Source organism: Heptranchias perlo, chromosome 13 (assembly GCF_035084215.1).
Source record: "Heptranchias perlo isolate sHepPer1 chromosome 13, sHepPer1.hap1, whole genome shotgun sequence".
NCBI lineage: Eukaryota > Metazoa > Chordata > Chondrichthyes > Hexanchiformes > Hexanchidae > Heptranchias > Heptranchias perlo.
In genome coordinates, this window is record NC_090337.1 from 44,571,141 (window position 1) to 44,593,223 (window position 22,083).

At 41.7% G+C, this 22,083-nt stretch overlaps 1 protein-coding gene across 1 annotated transcript in view; it reads right to left on the reverse strand.

The window, feature by feature from the left end:
• The window catches only part of rsrc1 (arginine/serine-rich coiled-coil 1), a 417,271-nt gene that overhangs the window by 137,535 nt on the left and 257,653 nt on the right, over window positions 1–22,083 (reverse strand). Inside the window, exon 7 of the mRNA XM_067994672.1 lies at window positions 13,414–13,465. Coding sequence (XP_067850773.1) covers window positions 13,414–13,465 — 52 coding nt within the window. The remainder of the gene's footprint in view (window positions 1–13,413; window positions 13,466–22,083) is intronic.

The window sequence follows — 22,083 nt, forward strand, 5'->3', positions numbered from 1 at the left end:
CAAATCAGTAAGATACTGGGTAGAACCACCTTTAGTTCATCAATGATGCAACATTTTCAAATTATTTTGTTGGTATATTTGCCTGTTATGCACAAGTGTAAATAAAGGAAACCAGACATTTCCAAATGAGATATGAAAATTATGCACATCACTCACAAGTTATACATTTTCCAGATACCATAGAAACAATATGGGTGATAAAACATTTTATGGTATTAAAATTTTAGGGGCTTTTTAAAATGTGCTTTGGAACATGTGAAAGCCAAAATTCAAGATGACATCATGTGTGGTCAGACTTTGTTCTGGAAGTCTTGTTCAGTAAGGTTCTGGTGTCCATGGAACAAAAATGTCTTCATATTGTGGTCAATTCTTTTGCAAGGCAGGCTTGATTTTTGTTCCCAGCAGTACCTTTTCCCATTGCTTTGGATAAGATTTTTTTTTGATTGGGTTTGAGTGGTAGAAAATTACTGGAAGTTTTTTCTTGCATGACTTCATGTATTTGTAGCTCTACACAGTACTTGAAGTCTACTATAGTTTGACTGGTTATTGTCTTTATTCCATTATTTAACCCTTTTTGTGTCATTATGTTTTGGTTTTGTGTTATGTCATGCATCCTTACAGGTTTTTTCTTTTAATTGGTTGGTTGTTGGTTGCAGTTACTATGGTTACTGTCAAGGAAACACTGTGTGGTAGAGACTGGAAGTATCATTGATTCAGGTCAGGGGCCATTAAACATTCCACGGAGTTGCCGATTTAAGCCTGTTCTTGAGAGTTCATGATGTTATCCCATTCTTGTTATTCATACCAACTATGAACAGGACACAAATATTGAACACTGCAGTTTTTATATAATTGTGGAAAGTCACTGTATGATGAACCCCATCTTTTAGATTACCTTGGTTTCAACTAACTATTATAAATACATCACCAATATTTAACATCACCTTAAGTCTGGGTCTAAAGTAAAATTTTGACAGTGAAGAAATTTGCTCTTAACTTGGAAATACGAGCCACAAAACAGCATCTTAATTTTCTGCTTTGATCATCAAGGGGTATGAATGTATGCAGATGACCCAACAAAAAGTCAACAGCCCTAAGTAACCAACAATAAAAGGTAAGGTGTCAGTTTGGCTCAGTGATAGAACTCTAGCCTGGTCAGAATGTTGTGGATTCTAGCCCTCCCTCCAGGATTTGAGCACATAATCTATGCAAATACTGACAATTCGGTGCAGTACTGAGGGAGTGCTGAATTGCCAGGAGAGCTGCCTCCCGGAGGAATCTTGGGTAAAGTCATCTAGGAGTTATGGTACTAGACCAGCAACCCAGAAGTTGTAAATTCAAATCTCCCCATGGCAAGTTACGAAATTGAATTTAATAAATCTAGTAATTTGTGGGCCAGCACTAGAAAAAATGACCATGAAAGCTGTCATAACAAAAAACCCAACTGATACACTAATGTCCTTCAGAAAGGAACTTGAGATCCCAATCTGTCTGGCCTACATGTGACTCCAGTCCCACAGTATATGGTTGAATCTTAATGACCTCAGGGGAAACTAAGAATGGTCAATAAACAATGGCCCACATCCCAACAACAAATAAAAAAGGTGGACCTAAAGTATCCCGCAACACTATTCGAGGAAGAGCAGAGAGTTCTCCAGGTGTCCCGGCATTCCTTACTCAACCACCACTACCAAAAACAGATTAACTGGTTCGTTATCTCATTTGCTATTTGTGGAAACTTGAATTGCACAAATTGGCTGTTGTATTTGTCTACAAGTGACATTCCAAAAATTATTTGGTGGCTGCGAAGCACTTTGGGCATCTTGGGAATGTGACTATTATACTATGTAAATATAAATTCTTGCTTTCTTAAGGACAAGTTAATATATTTCAAGGACAATAAAATTCACTATGCTATGGGTTTGTAGCTCATGTTTCAAATGACTGTTGCAAATATGAGACTCCTCTTCCCTATAAGTGAACATTAATCACATAAAAAAATACAGTGCTTGGCATTTTTTTTCATCAAGTGGAAAATTTAAAAAAGAGAATGATTTTATACTCCAAAAGGAAAAGAGAAGCCTGTCGTGGGGAGGAAACTTTTCCTAGTTGTCCCCATTCTTTAAGGGTACCGTTATACTCCCATTTTCTCATCGATGGGAAGCAGTTTCAGGAAGACACTGATGCAAAAGTGGCTGAAACGAAGGTGTCAAGTAACAATCTGACTCCTGAGCACAATAAATCTAAGAGGCTACGTTATGCTGCTTTGAGTCCTGACCAGGTGCAGCATAGGTCCAGCATTTTGAGCGCCAATTCAGCATTTCAGGGCACTTCAGGAACTCTTTTTTTCAATGGTCTTAATGCTAGGAAAAAGTAGAAATTCTCTCTGTGCTCTCATAACATTAAAAATTAGCCACACAGGGAGCAAGCTTTGCATGCATCAAAGCTGCACATCTCACTCCAGATACTGATCTGAATCTAGTAGTTGCAGTCGAACTCCAGCCTAAAAATACATCTATTGCAAGAATATGTTCTGTTATGGCCCTTGATCTCGTTAGAAGCTCATCTGAGAAATGCTGGGTTTCTTAGGGCTGCATCTACTGAATGCCAGCACAATAGTAGGCGATTATGCAACAACCTAAGCAATCACGCAATCCATATTTCATCCAGTTTTGATCTAAGTTACAAGTAACTGGCTAACTACCTTCAAGTAACACACTATTTTATTGTTTAAATTAGATCCATTAAATTACACCTTAAAAGCAGCAAACAGAGTCTAAATTGTTCCTGTAACTCACCAATTTTTCCCATTAGTAACTGTTAATTGGAATTAATGGCCCAGAATTTCCTCTGAAAATAACAGCAATCTTAACAGGGCTCAATGTTATTTCAGGGCAAATGGAAGAGCAACTTCTAGCGAGCGCACATGCGCAGTCAAACACGGAAATCCGGAAGTTGCTTTACCAGATGCCCTGCTCTTCCGAAAGCTGCGCGGGAAGGACAGTTCGCCAGCTGTCAAATGCTGCAACAGCGCTAAGTTGTTGCATTGCCCAGCTGGAAACAAATTATTTTCACCAGAAAAAGGGATGTCCAGTTTTTTTAGTCCAACCAAAATTTTGATTTTTTAAAAACCGTTTCTTCGTCTCTTTTATCTCTTTTTTAATTCAATATTTCTTACCCTCTCTTTATTTCGCTTTCTGTAACTGATTTTACATTGAATTTACTATTCTAACTGACACTTCCCGGTTCTGTGTCTGCGGGGCTTGTTAAGATTCTTCAATCTGATTGGTTATGGGGGATACACAGTTCCTTGCCCCACTCACACAGCTCAGATGCCCAGGAGAGGACGCTGCACTTTTTCGGCTCCCCATTACAGGAAGTTGACGTCGAAAAGTCCGTAGATAGTTTGTGGGTAAGTTTAAATCTAATGAGTGACGGGCGCCGTTCATTCGCCGCTCAGTGCAAAATTCAGGCCAATGTGTCCTGAAAACAAACATTTCCAATGTTTGCTTCTAAGTAATGGTCCTAATAATAGGGTTCTCCTTAACTGCCATTTACTGTGCTATGCAGGTTTATTTAACAACAAAAACTAAAACATCCAACACATCATATAACACTACTTAAGTGTTTTTCTAAGCCATAACATTTTTAATAAAATATGCATCAGAAAATAATGGTACAAAACAACTATCTTTATCTATTGTGCTATCAATACCCTATTTTCATCAAAATTAAATTGCTTCATAAATTGGAGTCTTGAACAACTACCACATGTTGGTGTCCACTGAATTTTGAATGGTTTTAAACAATATAGCTATGATCAGCCATAAAGAAAATCACTGCTTTAAATACATTTGAATTATTGCTTAGGTACTAATGATTTCCATATTCGCCAAATGTTGTTCGAAATATTCCTGTGTTATCTTCAGAATAAAATTAAATCATTACATGTCTACATGCTGTGCATTGCTGAAACTGTAATCCGGAATTTTAAAGTAAAGTCACAAAAGTGAAATTCAAATAGAAAATATTTTTTTTTAACAGAAACAGCTTCCTGTTTCCCACCAAGAGTGCTTGTGATCCATCCTCTCCTTCAATTTTTCACTCTAAAAATAAGGTGCCATGCACTATATATTTCATTTGAATCACACAGATTCAGGGCTGGGATGATATATAACCCATAGTAGCTTTATCATATTTTGGAGAGTAAGATTAAGAAATAAATGCTGACAGCTCTGTGCAAACTAAACAAATTGTACCATTCCGCTCACAACCGTCACATCTACTTTATAATTATACATTTCAAAAATATATTAAAGGTACTCCAAGTTATATATATAATTTGAACCTTGAACCATGATGCTGTTCTGTTGTCTTACTGATAGTTTATTTGGGGAAAAACTGAGATGAAAGCATACATACATTGAAAGTTCAGCCAAAAAGGTGAACAAAAAAAAATACAATCAGATACTAAGTTTCTTTTGAAGCGTTTACCAATTGCTTTTGTAGTTAATAATTAAGTGATTTCTTTAAAGTATAAAAATGAAAATAAAATATTGTTCCTGTATAGAATTTTGCAAAAAAAATCTATTAAATTTTCCTCTAAAATAATACCAAAGCACCAAATTTGACACCAATCACTGTTATGGTAACATAAAATTAGTTGTATTTTATAAAGGAGATAACAAGAAATATACATGATTAATAAAAAGTCTCATTTCTTTTCACAATGTTATTTTCTCCTCCTTCCTCTTAAAGGGATTAACTCCTTGCCGGGCTACAGTTCCGTAGGTGCCAGTCGACCAATGGTATGCCACCCAAGTGGCCATTATTCATGTGTAAGCAATGACCTTTCTCTTGCTAGTAGCTGCAGCCTGAACACAGTGGGGCAGATATCAGAACAAGGAAAAAGGGAAAAGGGCGAGAGAAACACTGAGCCCAGGACCAGGTCCCACCACGGCCAGAAAAAGACTGAAAGACATCAGTACTGACAGAGAATCAGGCAGACTGTTAGCAGTACAGCCCAAGTCCCAGCCACTTTATATCCAGCTGCCAAATATCCTGTGATCTGCATATTGATCCCTTTCTTTCACCTTTGCAGCCATGTCACTACCACCCAATTCCTGGTCTGCAATGCCATCAAAATCAACAGATGCTTACGCAATAAATTACTGCTGCTTTACTAAGGTGGTTGGCAGAATAGTGCAGGCCACTGCTGGTGATGATGCTGCTATGCTCAGCCGCTCTGGTCCTGGTGCTGATGCTGAAATGACTTCCATATGTCCATCTGCCTGGAAAGTGGGAATCCTCATTATCAAACCCTGGACACTCATCAATCAACAAGAACTTAGGGGATTATCAGGGAATTTAGACAATATTGGGAAGATAACAATGCTTTACCAGTTAGGTTTGGATGAAATGCTGGCTTATCTTTTTAATATAAAAGATGGGGAACTTTGTCTTATGGTAGGAGTGATTGCAGCCAATGTCCAACTCCTGCCTGGTTCAAAGACTCGGTTCAAAAGGACCACGCTCTGAGAAAGGGGCAGTGTTGTTGGGACTAAATGAGATCAATGCTAACCTGTATATAAAAGGAGTGATAACAAGGTAAATAAAATTGCTACCAAGTAGATGTCTTGACCCTGACCAACCAGCATTATTCTGGTAGTAAATGCTCTAAGTCAGCCCCTCCTAGCAAAGATACACCCCACCCTGAGGAAAGTGGGCTAGCAGACAAGGACAGGGTCAGGTTATCAGTGAAGATGCCAGATTGCAAGCAACAAAAAGCATGGAGCTGAAACCTCAGCTTTTGCAGGGTGGAAAGGGTGAAAATCTTTCCAGATGGGGTGGGCACTTAGCAGAGGACTGGGTTGAATAGCAGTGCCAGGATCTTTTTGAGTGGTCACATAGCTGCAATTGGGTCAAAGCTGAGAGACCTGATTCTCGATGTCCATGCGAGACACCTTGAAGAGGATTTTAGCATGAACCACATTGTTCAATGCTACTGTCTAACATCAGGGCCATGAAAGTTTGGCTTGAGACAAGGACTAGAGAGGTTAAGAAGCTCAATGTGCTTGAGGACATTAGTAATGAGCATGGGTGGTACATTTGTTCACCTGGGCACTGCATTGACCAGCCTCAGAGATCACAGGAAGTGTAAGGATTCTCTCTCAAAGGGGATGGACTCTCTTTTGTCACCTGGAATAACTCCTTGGATGGTAAGAAGCCAAAGATCAGACTTTTCATTTTCCTGGAACAGAGTCATGTCTTCACCTTATAGGAAATGTATGCAACGATCAAAACCATGGTTAGCATGTCTTTGATGGGCTGTTGGTCCCAGATACAAAAGGAGCCCAGTATATGCTTACAATCAATAATCCGAGCCAACTTGCAGTGAAAGATGGGGTATGCTTGGATAACTTTGTTTGGGTAAAGATAACCAACAAGGGGTCCAAGCCTCTGCTTGAGCGATCGGGTACATTGCTTAGAAGTGCCCAAAAACTATGGAAGAATCTTACTGATATCAGGTCTATAAGGTTGTTCCAGCACTTCTATCAGCCTTGGCTCAGTGGTAGCACTTTTGCCTCTGAGTCAGAAGGTCATGCATTCAAGCGCACTCCAGAGACTTGAGCACATAATCCAGGCTGACACTGTAGTGCAGTACTGAAGGGGCACCGTCTGCCTCTCAGGTGGATTTAAAAGATCCCATGGCACTATTGGAAGAAAAACAGGGGAGTTCTCTTGCTGTCCTGGCCAATATTTATCCCTCAGCCAATATCAGCAAAAATGAATAGATTTTCTGGTCATGTATCTCATTGCTATTTGTGGGACCTTGCTGTGCACAAATTGGCTGCCACCATTCTCTAAACTACAACAGTGACTACACTTCAAAAATACTTCATTGGCTGTAAAGCGCTTTGGGATGTCGAGGTCGTGAAAGGCACGATATAAATGCAAGTTCTTTACTTTATATAGGATGCACTTGCGGCGCATGGAGTAATCAGAAAAAAACAGACTGGATTTTTCTCTCATGAAGAATGTGCAGGACAGTTGCTGACTTTATACAAGATTGTGGAGCATTATAAGATTCAGGGAAAGCCACGTACATTGCTGTGACAAGAAATGGGCTTTTGTCTGTGCCGAATTTTTAACTTGGAATTTTAATTCCTGAAAACAGCATTGGACGGGTAATGACAATCACAAGAGGTATTGCTGAAAGAAAAAACACAAGCTCATTGACCAAACAAGCTGTTTTGGCCAGTACAGACACGATGGACCGAATGGCCTCCATCTATGCTGCAAATTTTTAAGATTCTATGGCAGGCTTCACAATGTGCAAAATGTCAAGGAAAGCACAACAGGAAGTCGAAGGTGCTAACTGGGTTAAATGGCCCTGAGACTTCATATTGCATTGCAAGCATCATATACACAGGTTTCCTTTATTAGCCGAGGCATAGAATATAACAGCAGGGAGGTTATGCTAGAACTGTAAAAAACACTAGTTAGGCCACAGCTTGAGTACTGCATACAGTTCTGGTCACCACATTACAGGAAAGATGTGATTGCACTAGAGAGGGTACAGAGGAGACTGTTTTTTTATTCGTTCATGGGATGTGGGAGTCCCTGGCAAGGTCAGCATTTATTGCCCATCCCTAGTTGCCCTTGAGAAGGTGGTGGTGAGCCACCTTCTTGAACCGCTGCAGTCTGTGTGGTGAAGGATTTACAAGGATGTTGCCAGGGCTGGAGAAATTTTAGCTATGAGGAAAGATTGGATAGGCTGGGGTTGTTTTCTTTGGAATAGAGGAGTCTGAGGGGTGATTTAATTGAGGTGTATAACATTATGGGGGGCCTAGATAGAGTGGATAGGAAGGACCTATTTCCCTTAGCAGAGAGGTCAATAACCAGGGGGCATAGATTTAAAGTAATTGGTAGAAGGATGAGGGGAGCTGAGGAAAAATGTTTTCACCCACAGAGTGGTAGGGGTCTGGAATTCACTGCCTGAAAGGGTGGTAGAGGCAGAAACCCTCATCACATTAAAATTTCTCCAGCCCTGGCAACATCCTTGTAAATCCTCATCACATTTAAAAAGTACTTGGATATGCACTTGAAGTGCCACAACCTACAAGGCTACGGACCAAATGCTGGAAAGTGGGATTAGGCTGGGTGGCTCTTTTTTGACCGGCACATACACAATGGGCCGAATGGCCTCCTTCTGTGCTGTAAATTTTTCTGTGTTTCTAAGTGGGGTGTGTCCCTGTGGGATAAGAGTGAGCATTCCATATCTGGAAAAAAAAATCCTGGATAGAATAAGGGGTCTCAAAACAAATCGTACTGTTGGTCCTGATAAAAGTCATGTCTTACCAATCTGGTTTAATTTTTAGAGGAAGTTACTAGATTGGTGGATGTAGGTAGCCTGGTTAACAATGTATATATGGATTTTCAAAAAGCTTTTGGTGACGTACTACACAATAGGTTACTCAATATAACAGAGTCCTTGAGATTGGCGGACAGACTTTAGGTTGGGTAAGGAATTAGTTGCATTCTCATAGTTATTAGCGAAGTCTCACAGGGATCTGTGTTAGGATCGTTGCTCTTCACAATGTTTATTACTGATCTGGATGAAGGCATTGGGGAACTGTCTGCAAGTTCGCTGATGACAAACAGATCTGTGAGGGTGTCTTAGATGAGAAAAAAAAGATTATAAGCAGATCTAGACACCATGAGAATGGTCCCACGGCTAGCAGACTTCCTTTAATATAGATAAATGTAGTGTTATGCACATGGGTAGGGCTAACACCAAGCATGTGTATACCATGTAGGTTTGTGAACTTAAGTTTGTTGAGCAGAAGACAGACCTAGGTGTTAATAGTATATGAATTGCTTAAGGTTCATGACCAGTGCCACGAGACTATAGCAAAAGCAAATAGAGTATTAGGATGTATTGCCTGGACAATCCAAACAAAATAAAAAGCACTGTAGTGTATAAGGCTTTGATTAGTTCTCATCTAGAATAATGTGTCCAGTTTTGGTTCCTTCACATGGTGAGTTATAGAGACCCTGGAAAAGGTTCAGAGGAGGGCAACTAAATAGAAAAATAACTTGCATTTTATATAGCACCTTTTATGATCTCAGGGCACCCCAAAGCACTTTTACAGGCAATGAAGTACTTTGGAAGTGTAGTTACTGTTGTAATGTAGGAGACGGGGCTGCCAATTTGCACACATCACCACAAACATCAAAGAAATAAATGACCAGATCATCTGTTTTTATGTGTTGGATGAGAGATAAATGTTAGCCAAGACACTGGAAAGAACTCCCCTGCTCTTCTTCGAAATAGTGCCATGGGATCTTTTACGTCCACCTGAGAGGGCAGACCTGGCTGCAGTTTCATGTCTCATCCAAACTCCAACAGTGCAGCACTCCCTCAGTACTACATTGAAGTGTCATCCCAGATTATGTGCTCAAGTCTCTGGAATGGGGCTTGAAGTCATGACCTTCTGACTCAGAGGCGAGAGTGCCACCACTTCGCAAAGGCTGACACTAAATTGATACCAAGTTAGATGTCAGTAAGTTTTTCTTTTCATTGACCTTTGGAACAAGTTGGTGGCTCATTCAGTGAATGCTGATTCATTGCAAATGTTGAAAAGAGAGCTGGACAAGTTCCTAACTGTGGATGGCATCACAGTGTACAAAAGGTATTAGCCGATGTGCCTCCTGGTCACTGTGGTCTCTGTCCATCATTTCTGTATAGTTGTAAAGGTACATTCTATATAAAATCTCTTGTACCAAAAAATACAGAAAATTCAACTGAATAGTGATAGGACCAAAATGATATGAATGTGGGTTTTGTTTTACTTTCACGTTGCCAGGGGAACACAAATTAAATACACAAGACAGTCACACTGAATCATGCCAAGTTTGTAATTCACTGCTTGTTTTTCACATGGGTTCTAAAATGTGTCTGATCCAACAAAAAAAACAATGCAATGAGTAGTGGTATGAAATGCTTTCTTAATACCTTTCTGTAATTAAACAGATCTCATTGATAATCATCCATACCAAACAAAAGTTTAAAAAGAGATACAGAACAAAAAAAAGTCTGCAAACGATGGAGTTAAGATACAAATCAGCCATCTTCTAATTGAATGGTGGAACAGGCTCAAGGGGCTGAATGGCCTACCCCTGTTCCGATGCTCCTAAATCATATTTAAGAAGCAGCCCAAATGTGAAGGCAGCAGAAAATATAGACTTGGAAATAAAGAAAAAGAAAGACGTGCATTGACATAGCTGTAACTGAAAATCAACATTAGTCTTTTGATTGGGGAAGATCCCAGCCATTTTAACAATCCCAAAATCCCCTGGATTGACACCTGAGAAACCAGGGATTTTGGGATTGCAGAAGTAACGTTACAATAAAAATCTGTGGCAAATATAGATACACAGGTGACCAAGAAAATAAGGCACAACTGAATAGAAGCTAAGAGAAAGGAGAGGACCCAGTAATGGAAAGATATTGTGGGAAAGAGAACGGAGACCGGCATTGGTGAGAGAGTGACTGGAAGGTATGCAAAGTTGTCCTTGGAGAAAACTGCCAGCGAGTTTAGGAGAGAAATAAAGGAGCTGCAGTTTGAAAGCTTGATACCTGTTGACGATTGAATGTCGGAACCAGGGCAGTGCTCAATGCACCATAGACTACAGGAGCAAAAAAGCTTAGTGGAACATTCCGGTTCAGATACTTAGCAGGTTTCACTGGCTTTATATTGAAGAGAACTGTGGCACTTCTATCTGTTCAAACAAAAACTTGTAAACAGTAAAGGAGGAGATGGTGAAAGAGAGATCCTGATAGTTGTATAAAAGTAATGGTAAAGAATAATCCTGATCTCTAAGAACCCAGAATTTGAGTTAAAATCCCAAAATCACAATAGGTAATCAGGATTATAAACCCTATTTTATTCAGAATATCTGAACAATGGGAAATATGCAAATATGTCATACAGTACACTTGTAACAGTATATCTGCTTTATAATAAGTGTTTTATTTTTTAAAATCAGAGTATGCTTTAAGTAAGAGGAAATACCCAAAACACATTTTGACATTTTACTTCTTGAGATAAAGCTATGCAAAACATACTTACAGAATCATTGACTGATACAGCGCAGGAGGCTATTCGGCCCATCTTGCCTGTGCCGGCTTTTTGAAAGAGCACTTATGTCACAATTCGCTTTGTGAATAGTTTACGGGACCATTCTGAATTCAAAGCTAATGTATTTTAGTGCTCTCAAAGTACGTATAACAAACAGTAAAAATGCTGCAATCAAGGAGAAAGCAAATGGAATTCTGTCACAAAAAATAAGCAAATAGAAGAGGGTGGATTTCTTTAAGTTACTGAGGTCGCAATTACATGTTTCGCAATGGATGATGGTTTCAAGTAAGTTTTGTATAAGAAAGAATCAACAGTCTGATTAAGTCCACACTTGTAAAATCTTCTGTTGTAAAGGTGACAAATTTATTTGTATGCATATACAGTATAAACAGTTGCCACTCCACCCATGCATGAGTTCTAAAGAAAATCTAAAAGCCATTTTGAGACATTGATACAAATAGTTTACTGAGGAAGACACAGATTAACAAAGCTACAGTGACACAGTATCACTTGCTCTCCCTTCCCCCCCCACCACCCAACCCAACCCAGTAATTTTTTTAAAAATTAGTCATTATAAGTTAATGGCCCAGAGGTTCTTGAAACAGCGAAACTGGCAAGTTACGGCGAAATTTATAGTGATTTCCTCATAGGCGAGTTAAATCAACATTTTATGAGAATCTTATTACCGTACGCCGGAATGTAAAAATCCACGTAAAACAAGTAGAAATCAGCGTAACCAATCTGGAACCAAAAAAAGCACTGAACTGACGCCATATTCCTTCTTCAAGTCGCTACTTATGCATAAAAATTGAAGTTTCAAACCATCAAACCATTATTTATGCACATTAGGCATGTGTGGAAGTTTTTCAATTTTTAATGCAAATCATCCTGATGGCATAAAGATGCATTCAAAGATAAAGAAAATCTATTTCTGGTCTCAGTGAGGAGAAATTTAAAAAATTGATGAAAAAAATTGCCATAAAATGCCAGAAATATGACATGGTTCTGTTGTGCCTAAAATTTTAGGCGTATATTAACAGCCTGTTCAGAACTGGTATAAATCCAGGGAATTCACGTGAGCTGCACTTTTATGTGGGAATTGGAACTATGTTAATGAGTGCCAGAGGGTTTCGGTGGAGGTTTCACTGAATTGCCATAAAAGATCAAGGAAATTCATACATTGCATAAAAATGAGAGTAAGTCATTTATGCACGAACTTCCTTGATCTTTTACGCCGGAAATCAGCATTATGCCACGATTACGCCATTTTTTGGCAGAAATTTACAAGAAATTCCAAGCCAGTAAGTCTATGCAACGTCATGATGTTGGTCGCCATGGCTAGCACCAATGTTGCTCTGTATTAGCCAAAACAAGGTGTATCTTCCTCGACCAGTGAAGCCAACCTCTACTCTGTGTACAATTACTATACTCCTCCTTAAATGGCCCCTCCAACTATACATTCATTCACATACACATTCCACCTTCATCAATCAAGTACAAGCTGCCACAACATCAGAGAAAAATCAGTAACAGAACAGGAAAAAAAAGCTATTTTCACCAAAATGTAAGATATGATTGAACGTCAATAAAATATTTGTTCATGTATTTTAGTTGTGAATTGAGAGCAGTTTGATTGCTTGACGGACTCAACCCGTCACCTTGTCCTTCAACCTGAATAAATCTCTGTTTACTTGTATTTCAAGAATGTTGACATTTTAACCAATAATAATTTCAAAGCACTTCAAAGATAATAGATAACCATCCATAAATAAATAGTAAAAACACCTTTCTTCTTGATCAGGAAATGTGAAATGTGTTGGTAAAACTTATCAGCATTAATTTACCATTCTTTTATAAGAGACAAATATGTATGTTTCTAATTAAGTCCTTACACAACTCCTTGCAAACTTAGTTTGAATCTATGTTTCATAAAATTGAAAGAACTTGGCAAGCAAATACAAACAAGTCATATCTGCCAATGAAAGAAAATGCACAAAAAAAAACAACCAATTTCAGAATCTGTTTTCAGCAAGCATAGTATTTGGGGTTAATAGCTTTCATGAGAAAAAATATTTACTCAATTTATTTTTAGTGAGGCAAAGTTTATTTTTACAACTAAGAAAATAATGAAACTAGTGAAGAATATAAACTATCTTTTGAAAGCATCTACACAATATATGTGTAGGGAAATTCAACCTCACATGTTCTCGTTTGGTGTATGATACTTCAGGAATAGAAAACAACATGATACTTCAATCCCATCACCTACCAGCAGCCTGGAGGACCAACTGTAGTCTTGCTTTGGCCTGTTCCGCAGGGGGCTGCAAAACATCAAAGAGGAAACCCACATCAAATATAATGGATTTCTGTATTAATGATGACACAGCCCAAGAGATTTCCATTCATCAAGAAATAAAAGAACAACTGTGCATGACAATATACAATTAATGTGTAATCAAAAAGACACGACCACGACAGTCAGAAAAATATTTTGAATTATTGGTGGAACACTGTCAGTTTCTGATTTAGAGTGGAACTTGAGGTGTCCATAAAAACATTAACCAGATATCTCTAAACGTTCCAGTTAAGACATTTTACATAATTTTAAACATTAGCAGCAGGGTTTCCAATTAGAAGTTTAAAATTTCTGCATCACGTTACTTAAGACATATCTTCTTGTAGCAGTACTATTCTAATAACTGAGCTGCAATGAAATGTAAGATGTTAAATTGTCTTAATATTATTAATTGTACTGTGGCCAACCACTTGTACAACATCCACCCCTCCCCTCCAAAAAGTCCTCTTTCCACCAGTGATAACTTTTTGTCAGGAAAAATGACACTTCATTTTCATATGCACACTGGTGTGCTGCATCTATTATAATATAATGAAGTTCCAACGAACAAAAAAGATGTAAAGTTTGCTTTAATTCTTTGTAGTTTGGGATCATTAGATTATTTGAGGATTTGCATACTCAGTTCATACACATGTGCCACCAGAGCTCCATGCAATCCCATTCAGCAAAGAAATGTTCACATTTGCATAATCCTTCAAAGGCATCAACCTCTTCCTCCCCCACACAAATCCTCAGATTTAACATTATAGCTTCAAGAATTATCAAAATTACACTTACTGCAACTTTGTGTGATGCAAATATACACACCACTTTGTATAATGGTTTAGTTAAGACAAATTGGGGGCATGGAAAAATTACAGAGATATAAAAACATCAAAATGTATACTGTAATATCTGTGATGCACAGTTTTATGGGAATGCTTTTCGAACATAGCATACTATTATGTTTCTTTCTCTGCCAATTTTCTTCCTTTCTCCTGAAGGCATTGGCTCCTTGCTGGGATACACTTCCAATCCTATAGTAACCAAAGTGGTCATTCTTCATGTGTGGGCCTTCGCAGTGAGCACTAACAGGCTATTCGAATATGGGGGGTATCACAGTCAAGACAGATCACGTCCTCATCTACATAAGTATAGTGCATGGGTCACTGAGTAGCAAGCAGGAGCAGGTTCCGTAGCCTATCCTTCCCCAAGCTTGGGTTGCTGAGGCCCAATTGTAGTACCACTGACTGCCATTACACCAGCTAAAATCAGATAACTTAGAACAAGATGGGGATCAGACTTGGCTATTGACTGAATAATCTCATTTTGCCATAAAAAAGGAAGATTTGCATTTATATAGAGCCTTTCACGACCTCGGGATGTCCCAAAGAACTTTACAGCCAACTAAGTACTTTTGAAGTGTAGTCACTGTTGTAATACAGGAAACACAGCAGCCAATTTGCTCACAGCAAAGTCCCACAAACAGCAATGTGATAATAACCAGATAATCTGTTTGTGATTTTCATTGAGGGATAAATGTTGACCAGGACACCGGTGAGAACTCCCTTGCTCGTCTTTGAATAGTGCCTTGGGATCTTTAAGTCCACCTGGGAGGGCAGATGGGGCCTCGCTTTAACATCTCATCAACAGTACAGCACTCCCTCAGTACTGCACTGGGGCGTCAGCCTGGATAATGTGTTCAAGTCTCTGGAGTGGGTCGTGAACTCGCAACCTCTGACTCAGAGGCGAGAATGCTGCCCCGGGCCACGGCTGTTACATAACGAAAGTTTACTTTAATGGCTTAAAACAACAGAATGTAACAGGAAAATTACATCTGAAAAGTAACTTTCTGAAATAGTTCACCAAAGTAAAATAAATACTGACTGAGTTCAGAGTTTCAATTTTTTTTCTTCTTTTAATATACCAAGTAACAGAGTACAACAAAGACGTGACACAAATTTGACACTGATGGGTCCAGGGAGCACAGGGAAAAAAAATCTAAATTGTACTTGGTCCCGGAGGCCAAACCAGAGATTTCCTATGACCAATTACATGCTTCATGCTTCACGTGTCAGCTGTGTACTTGAATGCAGTGCCTTCTGGGAGAGAGTTCCACAGGCAGAAATGGAGAGAAGCTTCACAGCTGACATCTTGTGCTGATGCTTTGGGATGACATGGAAATCTGGCTTTAGTGTTAACAATATTGGTGAGGCTGTCCTGGTCACGATGTTGCAAAAGACTGGCCCACTTCTTTCCATAGCTCTGTACAGTTTTAAGACCACGAGCAAGTTATGGGATTTCTCTGTAGTCCACCAAACAAGACTATGCCAGGACAGTGGCCATATAATAAAATACTATTTTCTTTATAGAATGGAAAAAATTACAAAAAAAATACATCTTTGGTTGCTAATGAAAAAGTAATAAGCAAATTTGTGGCCTCTTGTCCTGATATGGGACCCATAATTATTTATTAAAAGTATTGTATCGATGGGATGATGCAACCTTTCTAAGTCGTTACTGCTGTCATGGCAAATCCTATGGACACCACTCTCTGAAAAACATCTAAAACGCATCACCGTCCCCACCAGTAGCAATATATGTAAAAATATTAACATTTTTTAAGAGTAACAATAGAGCAGTCATTGCACTTGTACCTGCTACAAAATATGATTTACATTAGTAGAAAAACAATAGAACTCATTATAATTTCTTAAGAGTAACTGATTTTTGTTCTTCTTGGTCTTTTTAATTAACCTGGGAACTGTTAACATACACATGAATATGCTGGTAAAACATATACACAAATTAGATGGAACAAATGTTAGTTATTTCTCCAAAGATTCTTTTGCTCTGATCAAAACATTCCTATAAACCATAAATGTAAACAGATCATTTACATTTGGCATGTGAAGAATACACATTCAACTGAAACTGCACTTAAAACTTACTGCAAAGTGAAAACAAATGAACAAAGCTGGAGTTACAAAGTAGACTGATTCATTATCTTTCAACATGGGCAGCACCAGGTGGTGCATGGCCATTTGAGAAAGATTAAGATTTCCAATGGCAACAGCAAGTTTTTTGTTATCACCCTTTTTACTTACTTTAGATATAAGATGGATCACTTCGATGAGCTAAAATTGGACCTACTAGATCTCATGTGTGCTGATTTCTGAAAAATTAAATCACTCTTAAGTTGCCAGTAATATTTCAGGTGACCTAATTCAATCCATTTGCACTTCTAATTTTTACAGACTGATTAATGCAACCATTAAATGTCAGTTTTTAGTTTTTAAGCAAGCCGTGTTTCTTACTTTCTGATTGTTTACAGACTGTTTTATTATTCTTTGCAAAATGAGGCTATTTGGTAAATCTTACATTCAGAAAATTCCTACAGTTCAGTCAACCACAAAATGTGAAGAATGGTCTTTTTTCCTGTGTGGTTTCTATAACATTTATTCTGTAAATATGAAGATCATTTTTATAAGAAAACAGAAAAAGTCTTTAATAGAATCAAGAAGTACTATGAAAATGGTTGACTCATCCCTTGGCAATACGCTCCTCCCAGTTTTTGGTGCATGCCCCGGCCCCCCCGAACCAGATCCCCAGCACCTTCAGGCAATCCGACCTGACGGTGAAGGGGACAAAGGATCGGTCGGTCCAGTTCCCAAAGAACATGGCCTCGCTCTTGGTGCGATTTACCCTGGCCCCCGAGGCCAGTTCGAACTGGTCACAGATGCTCATCAATCTGCGGACCGACAGCTGATCCGAGCAAAAGACGGCGACGTCGTCCATGTACAGGGAGGTCTTGACCTGAGTGCCTCCGCTTCCTGAGATCGTCACCCCGCTTATGCCCGCATCCCTCCTGATGGACTCAGCAAAGGGCTCAATGCAACACACGAACAAGATGGAGGAGAGAGGGCAGCCCTGCCTGACTCCAGATTTGATCGGAAAGCTTTCTGATTCCCACCCGTTGATTGAAACTGCGCTGTTGATGTCTGTGTACAGCAGTTGGATCCAATTGCGGATTCCCTCCCCAAACCCCATTTTGGAGAGCATGTCCATCATGTACGAGTGGGATATTCTGTCAAAAGGCTTCCCCTGGTCCAGGCTGATCAGGCAGGTGTTCACCCCCCCTGTCCTGTACGTAGGCGATCGTATCCCTGAGTAGCACCAGGCTATTAGAGATCTTCCTGCCGGGTGCGGCGCAGGTCTGATCGGGGTGGATCACCACCTCCAGGGCTGACTTGACCCGATTGGCGATGATCTTGGACAGAATTTTGTAGTCCACGTTAAGAAGTGAGATGGGTCGCCAATTTTTGATTTCTTCCCTCTCCCCCTTCCACTTGTAGATGAGGGTGATGATGCCTTTCCTCATGGAGTCTGACATGCTGCCTGCCAGGAGCATAACCCCGTACACTTCCAGCAGGTCTGGGCCTATCCAGTCCCATAGAGCCGAGTAGAACTCCACCGGTAAGCCGTCGCTTCCGGGAGTCTTACTCTTCTCGAAGGAACGGACGGCCTTTGTCAGTTCGTCCAGAGTTAGCGGGTGATCCAGACTCTCCCGCTTGCTGTCGTCTAGAACTTCCGTGATAGACGACAAGAAGGACTGTGAGGCCACGCTGTCTGTGGGCTTCGCGTCGTACAGTCCGGCACAGAAGGATTTGCAGATCCTCAGTATGTCGGGCTGCGAGGACGTGACCGAGCCGTCCTCTTCCTTCAGGCTGCTGATCACAGAGCTCTCTCTGTGCACCTTTTGGAAGAAGAAGCGCGAGCAAGTCTCGTCCTGCTCCACGGAGCGGACTCTGGACCGGAAGATGATCTTGGAGGCCTCAGAGGCAAAGAGCGAGGCTTGCTGGTCCTTCACCTCTCTGAGTTCCTCCCCGATATCGATCCCCATCGACTGCAGCAGGAGAAGATTCTGCATGCTTTTCTGGAGTCGGGACGTTTCCCTCTGCCTCTCTCTCGCCTTTGAGGATGAAGAACCTCTTGATGTTCGCCTTGATGGCTTCCCACCAGTGCACTGGGGAATCAAAGAGGTGCTTTACAGTTCTCCAACCTTTGTAATCCCTCTTCAGTTCCTCAATGTTTCCCGGGGTCAACAGTTTCACATTCAGCTTCCATGTCCCCCTGCCCACTCTCTGATCGTCCTGTAGGTGACAGTTGGCCAGGAGGAGGCAGTGGTCCGAGAAGAATACCGGTGTGACCTTGGTGGATCTGACCTTGAGCTTCGGGGACACAAACAGGAAGTCTATCCTGGAACAGGAAGTCTATCCTGGAACGTCTGGTCTGGACCAAGTGTATTGACGCGCCGCTCCGTCTGCAGGGTTGCTGAAGACGTCGTACAGCTTGGCGTCTTTCACCGCTTCCATCAGGAGTTTGGACGTGGCGTCCAGTTTGCTGTCGGCTCTGCTGGATCGTCCAGCCGCATCGATGATGCAGTTGAAGTCACCGCCGAGAATGACCGGCCTGGATGTCGCCAGCAGCAGTAGGAGCTGCTGGAAGACGGCCAGCCGCTCGCTCTTCAGAGCCGGGGTGTACACATTGATCAGCCGGAGCGGAGCGTTTTTGTACATTACGTCTGCTACGAGGAGGCATCCCCCCACCACCTCCTTTACTTCGGTGATGGTGGCAGGCCGCACTCCTGTAAGAACAGCAGGTCGTTCTTGACCTTGGCCAGGTAGTCCAAGGTCGACACACATCGTGTCGTGCATTTAACGCTACGCACGTTAATGGATGCGACATTCAGACCCATTTTAACAACAGTTTAAAGTCTCACCCGACAGTCCGTTTGCTGTTTCCAGCTCTTGGCCGTGTCCCTGCATCCAGGTGATCTGTGCAAAGTGTTCCACGCTCCCTGAGCTGAGGTACGAGTCCTGTTCTGCCTCAGAGAGAGGGTCGTCGTTCCACCGGGGTGACATCAGCGGCGTGGTGTCAGGTGAAGAGTCCGTGCGATCCTCAATCGGTTGGGGCTCCTCGTTGTTGCTGCTCCCGGTTTCCCGGAGCCATTCTTCGCTCTCTGCGGTGCTGCTCCCGGTATCCCGGAGCTGGTGTACGCTGGGTACATCCCTGCTCCCGACGTCCCGGAGCTGGAGGGTGCTGGAGGCATTGTCGCTCCCAGTGTTCTGGAGATGGGGGCTATCGATCACGTCGGTGTCGCTTTGGATGTTTTGCCGCTTTCGGTGGGACGCCTGACTGCTTCGCTCCTGTCGTCCCTCCACATCAGACGCGGGGTAGTCACTGTAGTCCGACTGCGACTCGAGCGCTCTTTTACCCCTGGTTGCAGTGTCAGCAGGAGCTCGTTTCCTTTCCTTTGGCTTCCTCTTTCTGTTCTTCTTGCTCACCAGCTGCTATTCTTCCTCTGCTGCCTCCTCGTCCATGGACTCTGTCGTCTGGTGGGGAGGCTCGGAGCTGGGTGTCGGGGTCTGGTAGTTTTCGGCTTGACCCTTTCCTCACACCTTGTCTTCCTGGGTCAGGGACTTCTCGGAGGGGGTCGCGGCAGGGCGAGGGTTCTTGGCCTTCTTTGGGGCAGCCTTGCTTGTTGCTCTTGGCCGCCTGGGCGTAGCTGAAGCTGCGTTTGGGGCAGGCCCTGTAGAGATGGCCATCCTCCCCGCACAGGTTGCAGCACTTGCTCTCCTTGCAGTCCTTAGTCTGGTGTCCTTCCTGCTTGCAGTTCTTGCAGACGGTTGCAGTGCAGGAGGAGGCCATGTGGCCAGATTTGCCGCAGGTGCGACAGACTCTGGGTTGCCCCATGTACATGATGTACCCTCGACTTCCTCTGATGGCAAAGCTGGAGGGGGGGTGGAGGATGTTGCCGTGGGCGTCCACTCTCAACGTTGCCGTGACCTCCCTCTTGCTGGTCCAGATCCCGAACTGGTTGGTGATGTCAACGCTGTTCTCCGCCCCGTTGACGTATCTGGCGAGGAACATCAACACGTCGACGACCGGGACGTGTGGGTTGTACAGGTGTACAATTAGCTTCCGGTTCCTCTGCGTTGGGAGGGTGAAGAGCGGCTCCGCAGTGAGAATCGCCAGCGGTCCTTCGCTCCCCTTCTCCTCGAAGACCTGAAGAAGCTGCTGGCATCCAGCGAAGGTCTTAAAGGTGACATCAAAGTATCCGCTTCGAGGGAAATCCTGTAGGCAGAAGATGTCCGTTGCTTTGAATCCACAGCACTCGACCAAAACTCGTCTCACGAAAAACACACGATCCATCAGTGTAACGCTTTCAACTGTCTTTACCGTCACCCTGACGGTGTTTCGCACACCATGGCCAAGTGCCCGGGTACCCTTCACTGCCATTGCAGTATTGATGTGGTCCCTATGCAAATTTAGGGGCGGAGCCAGCACACAAATCGACCAATCGCAGCAAAGTCCGCACTTTGCACGCACATGAAGTCGCAGCCAGCGTTCCGATCCGCTCAGATCCAAATAAGCCCGAATAGGAACACGTTTGATCTTAGCCAAAAGGCCGAGCTCTCTACCAGCATTACTCCATGTTGCTCTCAGCAGAAACCAGTATCAAACAGTGCCTGGAGCATATAACACCCAAGACTCCACAAAGTTGCAGATATGAATCTAAGCTTTGATTTTATTAACCTGCCTGATATTGCCGATTCAGTTTTGCCAGTCTAAGGTGATAACATGGAGCACCGAGCAGCAGCAGTGCTCTCTCCATCTCGAGAGTGGGAAAAATCTGGTGTCTTCTTTCAATCACCATATTTCACAGGTTTGTTAAACTCTTCAGTTTGTGTACAGTATACTCCGCAGATCTTTCTATTAAACAAATGAACAAGCTACTTCAAAGTAAAACCAGAGCAGTCACAAAAAGATAGATTTTTGGACCCTAGGGGAATCAAGGGATATGGGGATCGGGCAGGAAAGTGGAGTTGAGGTCGAAGATCAGCCAATATCTTATTGAATGGCGATGCAGGCTCGAGGGGCCGTATGGCCCTCTCCTGCTCCTAATTCCTATGTTATCTTATGTTAAAAGACCCTTTGCAAACGGTCCTGGTAGAAAAGTTTGCAGAAACCTGGTGAAATAGTAAAAGGCAGAAGTGTACACAAACAAGAAAATTTAACTTTAAATTAAAGGGCCTTATACTAAATTAGTATTGAGTACACACGTGCTATTTTATTGCCACCGCATTTCAAGTTGGTGCTAATTTGTCCATTATTTCCACACAGCTAATTTAGCAGAAGACTTGGGAGCAAAAGAGAACATTTTAGAATACAAAGCAAGCCCATCAACAGCAAAAAGAGAAAAGACAGGTTAACATTTTGGGTACAGACCCTGCTTTTTAAATGATTCCCATAATTTCCTCCACCAAGAACTTTCACAGTCCCCATGTAAAACATTTACCTGCCTCTTCACTTTTAGATGTTGATGGACATCCAGTGTAATTTTCCAGCATCTTCTGTTTTTATTTCAGATTTCCAACACTCGCAGATTTTTTTTTAATGTGAATTGTTTAGGAGTTTAAACTAGTAATCACACAAGTCACATCTCTTACCAATTTGGATGCTTTTTTAAAAAGTTGACCCAATCCGGGGCAAAATTAATTGGCACTTGGAAAAATATGGGTTAATAAATGAAAGCACGCA